At 55.1% G+C, this 8,453-nt stretch overlaps 1 protein-coding gene and 1 pseudogene across 1 annotated transcript; one reads left to right on the forward strand and one right to left on the reverse strand.

Moving 5' to 3' along the window:
* Positions 1-319: 319 nt before the first annotated feature.
* Positions 320-4,213, reverse strand: TNFSF9 (TNF superfamily member 9). Its single transcript, XM_017528287.2, has 3 exons — positions 3,873-4,213; positions 2,334-2,364; positions 320-1,156 (listed from the first exon to the last, which is right to left on the reverse strand). The coding sequence occupies exons 1-3, from the start codon at positions 4,131-4,133 to the stop codon at positions 690-692; spliced, it is 759 nt and encodes a 252-aa protein (XP_017383776.1). The 5' UTR covers positions 4,134-4,213; the 3' UTR covers positions 320-689.
* A 1,387-nt stretch (positions 4,214-5,600) lies between these two features.
* On the forward strand, positions 5,601-5,733 carry LOC119471243 (annotated as a pseudogene).
* Positions 5,734-8,453: the final 2,720 nt, after the last annotated feature.

Below are 8,453 nucleotides of genomic sequence, written 5' to 3' on the forward strand. Positions count from 1 at the left end.
GGGGGGGGTGGATGGAGAAGGGTAGGGGAGGAGGAAGGAGGGAGGGAGGGAATGAAGGAAGGAAAAGAAAGAAAAGAAAAAGAGAAAAGGAAAGAAAAAAGGAAAGAAAGAACGAGAGAAAGAAAAGAAAATAAGCTAGCTTGAAGTATCACACAGGAGGTAGAGGCTGGGGATGAGTCTTCAAATTCCTCACATATTAACATAAGTCAGATTTTCTTTTGGTCTGTTTCTGGATGTGTCTTTAGCCCTCCAGCCCCAGCACAATGCTGGCACACTGCAGATGCTCAATAAACACAAATATGCAAGTAAGTACAATGAATTTATAGAAAGTATGAATCCCAGTTGCTTGGGAGGCTGAGCCAGGAGGATTGTCTCAGTCCAGGAGTTTGAGACCAGCTTGGCAATGCAGGAGACCTCCCAACAACTCCCCAAAAAAAGCCCATTCCACAATCTCAGAAATATATACAAACTCTTTAAATATATACATACATATAATATCTGGTATCAGGGTCAGAATAAATATCAAGGTCCAACGTGGGACAGGAGGGGGTGGGGAGGGTCCTCCAGGGGAGGTCAGCAGCAGGGACCCCTACCCCGCCCCTTGAGGTAAAGAAAGCAGCAGGGACCCAGCACCAGGGGTCTCAGTAGGGTTCAGTCTCTGTCCAGGTGTGCTGCACCCAGGCGGGGCGTTATTCGGACCTCAGTGCAGGCGGTCCGGCTGGGACTTCGGGGGTCACCCGGAAGAGTCCCAAGACAGTGGCGCCCTGGGTAAGCTGCCAGGCATGGTGTGTGCCGGCGTCAGTGTGCAGATGGACGCCCAGGCGCTGGCCGGCACCCAGGTGCAGCAGGCAGCTCCGGAAACCGAAGGCCGAGTTCCGAGCCTCGGAGGAGGTGGGTGGCAGGTCCACGGTCAAAGCCAGGGCGGTGGCCCCAGGAGCAGGGCGCTGCGGCTGCAGGTGCAGCGCAAGTGAGACGGAGCCTGAGCCCTGGCCGGCCACCACACGGTGCAGCTCTAGTTGCAGGAAGACGTAGTAGACTCCAGCCGTGCCTACCACCAGCTCCTTCGTGTCTTCCTCATAGCTCAGGCCCTGCGCCAGGGACACACCTGCCAGGCCGGGGTCGCTGTACCAGCTCAGGGGCCCGTCGGTCAGCAGAACTGTGGGAGGAGAGGATGCACTTAGCTTAGCTGAGCATTGCTGAGAACCGAGCATGGGGGGTCAAGGGTGATTGAAGGGGACTGAGGTGGAGGGGGTACTCTGAGATGGGGCTGGGGGAGGGAAAGACGGGGATAAAACAGAAGAGGATCCAGGGACAACAGTCAGGAGAGGGCAGAATTCCAAAAGGTTGAGTGGGGAAGGAGTAATGGAGGTGCAGGGACAGACTGCCAGGGGGTGAAAAGCAAAAGGCAGAGTGCTTCTGGCTGGAAGAACCCTCAGGGAGGGGTGAGGGGACTCCTGGAGAGGACAGTGAGGGTGGAGGGAGCGGCAGATCCCAAAATGAAGGAGGGGGAGTGGAGAAGAGAGAGAAGGCAGGGAAGGGGAGAGGAGAGATGGAGGAGGCTGGGATGGAGGGGGGGAGGCTGTTAAGAAAGGGGGAAGTTCTAGAGGAAGGATGGATCAGGGAATCGCGGTGACTTTGAGAGGGGTGGACAGAGGACCTGGTGAGAGAGGACTTCGAAGAAAGGAAAAGGGAGGAGGAAGTGCCTAGGGGAGGGGAGGGCAGGGGGGGGGCTCATGGCCTGCTGAGGGGCAGGGGTGGGAAGAAGGGAAAGGGGTCTCTGGAAGGGGGAAAGAAGGGAGAAGGGGGTCTCTAGATACGGAAAGAAAGGGAGAAAGAGGTTCTGGAGTGGGAGGGAGTCGCTGGATGGGGAGGGAAGTCGGGGAGGAGGGTCTTGGGAAATGGGAGAGGATGGGGCTGGGGAGGGGAGAGGGAGGAGGATCTGGGGCCGGGGAGAGAATGGGAGTAGGGAGGCGGCCCTGGGGGAGGGAGAGGTGGGGAGAAGAGGCTGGGGAGCTGAGGGGGGCAGGAAATGGGGAAGGAAGGGGGGGGTGGTTTCCAAAAGAAGGAGGCCAGAGGCTCTAAACCAGGCCGGGGGTTGAGGGTGTCAAGCCCCAGTTCTGATAGGGCAGGGGTCCCAGGTGGGCCCAGATGGGGGTCTCATGGGGGGGCTGTGGCATCCAGAGAGTCAGGGCAAGTCAGAAAGAGGGATAGGTGGCATTCAAAGATGTGAAGTGGCAGCTTTCAGAGGGGGCAGCAGAGTCTCAATCTCCAGGCGCTCCCCTTTCTTAGTATCCCCAGGAGGGGCCCGGACGGGAGTGGGGCAGGACACTCACCATTTTGGGCCACCAGCTGTGCAAACATGCCCTGTTAAAAGTGGAAAGGAGGAAGGTGGATGGGGGTTTCCCTAGAAAGTGGAGGGGTGCTGTCCCCACTCACTTCAACCGTCAGGGTCCCCAGGGTCTGTGCAGACCTGGAATCGACACTTCCCTCCCAAATAAAGAACACTGAGGATGCACAAAAAAACACGCACACAGGAACACACACAAACACGAACACACACACACACAAAGCTGGTGGTTCAGCCTGCCCCAAGAACAGACCTCCAAAAATTCAGGAGGGAAAAGAGATCCCTCTTCTTCCCAGCCCACTTTCGGGGTTCCCCTGGGGATCTTGGAGAGGGGGATACCTCAAGGGTTGGGGAGAAAAATGAGTCTTTGGGTGTTAGCAAAGGAACTGGGAGTCTCCTTGGTGGTCCCGGATAAAGAGGAAGTGCTCCCCTAGAGTCAGGGATGGAAAAAACGTTCCCCCCATGAAGGGTTGAGGGTTGGAGAACTGCCGAGGGTCACCTCGCCCAGCGTGCAGATAGGGTGTCCTGGGAATGCGGAATTAGGAGGGGTGCCCCCACCGAGTGCCTCATAGAGGAAAGAAGCTCTCTTTTTCCGACCCGGGGAGCAGAAGACGTGTCCCCGGGGATTTGAGGACTGTGGGGTCTCCTCCTCCTGGCCTAGGGTGCTGATGGGGTCTCGTGGGGATGCGAAATGAAAGGGGTGCGCTCCCGTGCAACATGAAGGCGGCGAGCCCTTGGAGGTCCAAAAAGAACTTGTGGGATCTCCTCTCCCAGGCCCAGGGTCTCGTAGGGGGCACAGGATGAAAGGGGTGCCCCCGGGCTAGAAGGAGAACGGGACCCATAGGGGTCCAAAAAGAATTGTTGGGGGACCGGGCGCCATGGCTCACGCCTATAATCCCAGCACTTTGGGAGGCCGAGGTGGGCGGATCATGAGGTCAGTAGATCCAGATCATCCTGGTCGACATGGTGAAACTCCGTCTCTACTAAAAATACAAAAATTAGCTGGGCATGGTGGCGCACATCTGTAATCCCAGCTACCCGGGAGGCCGAGGCAGGAGAATTGCCCGAACCCAGGAGGCGGAGGTTGCGGTGAGCCGAGATTGCGCCATTGCACTCCAGCCTGGGTAACAAGAGCGAAACTCCGTCTCAAACAACAAAAAAACTGACTCTGCGCCTGTAGTCCCAGCTACTTGGGAGACTGAGGCAGGAGACCCTGGAGGCAGAGGTTGCAGTGAGCCGAGATTGCGCCACTGCACTCCCTCCAGCCTGGCGACACAGCAAGACTCAGTCTCAGAAAAAAAATCCTGTTGGGGGGTCTCCTTACCGCCCCCGGCCGGGGGTATAGATGGGGTCCCCTAGGGGTGCGGGATGAAATGTATGCGCCCCGCCTCGGTGCTAGATGGAGGGTGGGAGCCGCCGTGGGTCTCCTCTCCCCGGTCGGGGGTGCGGGATGGAGAAGGGAGTCCCAGAGGGGCGGCGGGGGTATCCCGCGAGATCCGCGACCGAGGGTCGGGGCGCGTCTCACCTGCCGCGGGTCCGGGAGGCCGGCGGGGTCACCTGGCGAAAGCTCAGGGCTGTAGCGGAGTCTCGGGCTGGGTACGGAGCTGGGTGAGGCCTGAGCCCCGGAGACGGCCCAGGGGCGGGCGACGCAGACGGCGCAGGCGGCCGCGAGCAGCAGCAGCAGCCCGGCGACCAGGACCCACCGCAGCGGGCGGCAGGAGCGCGTGCGGGGCGCCGGAGGCCACGGGGCCTCGGGGTCCAGCGCGGCATCAGGGGAGTGTCCCATGACCGGCGACAAGAGACTGCCGGAGGACTCCCGCGCCGCCGCTTTTAAGCGAAACTCCGAAGAGAAACTTCCACGCCCAGAGCCTGTCCCCGCCCAGAGCCTGCCGGTGCCCACGTGCCCACAGCCCGCCTTTCTCCAGGGTCTGCGCCTGCCCGGAGCCCGCCCCCTGCCCACAGCCTGTCCCTGCGACTCCGAGGAACTTTCTCCACCGGGATCTCTCCCCGCCTTCAGCTTTCTTTTCTGTTTCTGGCCTTCCAAGCTCGGCCCCAGGTTCCCCTCTCCCTGTCTTGTCTCCGCCGCCCAGTTCTCGGTTCTCTCTCCCTGCTGTGTCTCCGCCGCCCCGGTTCTCTCTCCCTGCCGCTGCGTCCCGGTATCTTCGTGGATCTCTTGCTGACTCAGTCTCCTTTGTTCAGTGTGTCTTTTCCTGTCACTGTATGGCTCTGGCTGTCGCTCTTTCTGTCTCTCTGCCTGTTTCTCTCTGTCTCTGATTCCCTCTGTCTCTCCCTATCTCTCTCCTTGTTAGTCTCTTCTTCCCCTCCTCTCAGCACCCTGTAGCCCCCCTATCACTGGGACTTCCCTAGATTTCCCCCACATCCAGCACTTCCTAAGAAGAGTCAGAATTCACCCAGGCCTCAACCACCCTCACTCCGGGAGCACCCGACCCCCCCCACACACGCCCCCTCCCCAGTGGAATCCTGAATGTCATGCTTGCCCTCTTGCCCACCTTCCCCAGGACCCCTGGGCCTTCCCTGGCCTGCCCCCACCCACCCACTGGACGCTTCCCAGCAGGAGTCCCTCGGGACCCCACAAGCAGAAGCTTGGAGAGTCCAGGTGGGAAAATTCCCCGGCAAGAAAGCGACAGTGTCAGGCGGGCAGGCGAGTTGTCGGAAACTCACATTTCCCATCTGTGCTGGCCTGCTGAGAGGCAGCCAATCCAGGGCTGGGAGGATGGGCCAAGAAGCAGTGAAAACTTTGCTCCAAAAGAGGAAGCACTGCCAGATGGAGATGAACGTGACCCCGGGAAAGCCCTTGACTGGTGTTGAAGTCCTGGTCTACCCAGCCCTGTGTGGGTCCACACTGGCCAGCTCCCTTCCTGTCTCCAGCCCCACAGGAGATGGGAGTGTAGATCAGGCCTTTCATCCCTCTTCCAGCAGGAGTCACCCCATAAAATAAAGGGACTGGCTGGGCAAGGTGGCTCATGCCTGTCATCCCAGCAATTTGGGAGTCCGAGACAGGTGGATCATTAGGTCAGGGGTTTGAGACCAGCCTGGCCAACATGGTGAAACCCCATCTCTACTAAAAATACAAAAATTAGCTGGGCTTGGCAGGTGCCTGTAATCCCAGCTATTCAGGAGGCTGAGGCAGGAGAATCACTTGAACCTGGGAGGCAGAGGTTGCAGTGAGCCAAGATCATGTTACTGCACTCCATCCTGGGTGACAGAGCAAGACTCTATCTCAAAAATAAAGAGCTTTGCACAGTGGCAGTATCGTAGCCAATGAGGTTTATCTGAGGCACGATTATTAAAACTTTTCCCAATACCCTGTCATGACGACTTGAAATATACTCGGCATTGGCAATTTTTGACAGTCTCTATGGAGACTGAATTATTATAAATAAGTAGGGCCAGGCATAGTGGCCCAAGATGTCTCCAATCCCAGCACTGTGGGAGGCCAAGGCAGGCATATCACGAGGTCAGGAGATCGAGACCACCCTGGCCAACGTGGTGAAGCCCCATCTCTGCTAAAAGTACAATAAAATTAGCTGAGTGTGGTGGCATGCACCTGTAGTCCCAGCTACTCAGGAGGCTAAGGCAGGAGAATTCCTTGACTCTGGGAGGCGTAGATTGCAGTGAGCCAAGATCGAGCCATTGCACTTCAGCCTGGGCAACAGAGTGAGACTGTCTCAATAAATAAATAAACTTGTTTTGTTTTCAGATACAAGGTCTTGCTCTGTTGCCCAGGCTGGAGTGCAGTGGCATGATCACAGCTCACTGCAGCCTCCAATCCTGGGTTCAAGCCATCCTCCTGCCTTAGCCTCCTGAATAGCTGGAACTACAGGCACATACCACCATGCCTACCAATTTTTTTTTTTTTTCTTTTTTGTCTAGAACAGGGTCTCGCTATATTACCCAGACAGGTCTCAAACTCCTGGGCTCAAGCTTTCCGTCTCTGCCTCCCTAAGAGTTGGAATTACAGGCTTGAGCCACCATGCCTGACCCCAGTTTTTTGGGGGTTTTTGGTTTTGTTTTTGTTTTATAGAGACAGTCTTGCTATGTTGCTCAGCTGTGATGACTAGCATGAATTACCATGCCCATTCATAAGGGAGATACAAGTATCTTACGACATCAGCACAGTGTCTGCGTCTGATCCTGTATTGGGCCTCCCTGGGGGATTACAGAGAAAACGATAATGATACTGGCAGTGTGGAAGGAACATTACCAAATGCTAAACAATTCCCATATACAGTTTGGGTTCTCCCCGTGTGAGGCCCAACCCAGCAACAGGGCCACTATCTATAGCCTATTAGCTATGCAAATTCTAGCACCCAGGCCTAAACCCCCGGAAACTCACAGAGAGGGCGTCCTCCGGAAGATTCCAATGGCCCCGCAAATTTGAGAATGCCACTTGTGCCCACGTTTTCCTTTTCACCTGCTATTCCTCAGCCCAGAATGTTCTTTGCCCAGACCTGCAACTGGAGACACCTTACCACTCATGTTGCCCTTCACACCGTCCCCTCTGGGTCAAGATGACAAACTGAACCAGCCTCTGCTTTCACTGTCTCCTGAAACTTCACTGTAGTGACACTTAAGCAATTGTTCATAAACCAAAAAAAAAAAAATGTTTACAAGCCAGCAGAGCGGAAAGGTGAGTTTTCTTAGAATTTCACCACCCCCAAGACTTATTCGTTGGGGAGTCCCCTCAACCATTAGCAATGTTGATGGCAGCTACAACACAGAAGTTTACCATACATATACTTGCAGAAGAAGGCCAGGAGAGGCGGCTCACGCCTATAATCCCAGCACTTTGGGAGGCCGAGGCAGGGAGATCACCTGAGCTCAGGAGTTCAAGACCAGCCTGACCAACATGAAGAAACGCTGTCCCTACTAAAAATACAAAATTAGCTGGGCTTGATAGCACATGCCTGTAATTCCAGCTACTCAGGAGGCTGAGGCAGGAGAATCACTTGAACCCAAGAGGCGGAGGTTACAGTGAGCCAAGATCACGCCATTGCACTCCAGCTTGGGCAACAGAGTGAAACTCCATATCAAAAAAAAAAAAAAAATTTGTTTGGGGTGGTGGCGCATATTTGTCATTCTAGTTACTTGGGAAGCTGAGGCAGGAGAATCGCTTGAACCTGGGAGGTGGAGGTCACAGTGAGATGAGATCGCACCATTGCACTCCAGCCTGGGTGACAGAACAAGACTCCATCTCAAAAAAAAAAAATAGTGATGGATGCAGCAAACCACCACCATGGCACGTGTATACCTATGCAGCAAACCTGCACGATCTGCACGTATACCCCAGAACTTAAAGTATAATAAAAAAATAAATAAAAATAGGGTCTCACTCTGTTGCCCAGGCTGGAGTTCGGGGGCATCATCATGACTCATTGCAGCCTCCAGCTCCTGGGCTCCAGTGATCCTCCCACCTCAGACTCCCAGAGTGCTGGGACTACAGGTATGAGCCACCTCACCTGGCCCTTTCTAAATAATTTTTATTTTTTTGAGACAGGGTTTCACACTGTCGCCCAAGCTGGAGTGCAGTGGGTAATCAGCTCACAGCAACCTCAACTGCTGGGCTGAAGCAATCCTCCCACCTCAGCCTCCCGGGTAGCAGGACTATAGGCACGCACCACCATGCTCAGCTAATTCAGTATTATTTGAAGAGATGGGGTTTCCCCATGTTACTCAGTCCGCCTCCTTGGCTCAAATGGTTCACTCATCTCAGCCTCCCAAAGTGCTGGGATTATAGGCGTGAGCCACCCTGCCAGGCTGCTGGACCACCAGGCCCATTTTTAATTTTTTTTATTTTTTATTTTATTTTTCCTAAGGGAGTGAACACAGGATAGTTTATTTTATTTTTTAATTGAGATAGAGTCTTTCCATGTTTCCCAGGCTGGTCTCTAACTCCTGGGCTGAATGGATCCTCCTGCCCTGGCCTCCCAAAATGCTGGGATTACAGGTGTGAGCCACCAAGTCCAGGCTTTTATTTATATATTTTTTTTTCTTAAGAGAAAGGAAAATGGGCCAAGCACAATGGCTCATGCCTGTAATCCCAGCACTTTGTAAAACTGAGGTGAGTGAATTACCTGAGGTCAGG

This window comes from Cebus imitator, unplaced genomic scaffold (genome assembly GCF_001604975.1).
Source record: "Cebus imitator isolate Cc_AM_T3 unplaced genomic scaffold, Cebus_imitator-1.0 Scaffold53, whole genome shotgun sequence".
NCBI classification, from domain to species: domain Eukaryota; kingdom Metazoa; phylum Chordata; class Mammalia; order Primates; family Cebidae; genus Cebus; species Cebus imitator.

Coding starts and splice junctions, on each gene's coding strand:
- TNFSF9 (XM_017528287.2), bottom strand. CDS start 4,133: ATGGGACACTCCCCTGATGCCGCGCTGGACCCCGAGGCCCCGTGGCCT. Junction 2,365..3,872: donor GCCTCCCGGACCCGCGGCAG/GTGAGACGCGCC, acceptor CACTTTTAACAG/GGCATGTTTGCACAGCTGGT. Junction 1,157..2,333: donor ACAGCTGGTGGCCCAAAATG/GTGAGTGTCCTG, acceptor CTCCTCCCACAG/TTCTGCTGACCGACGGGCCC.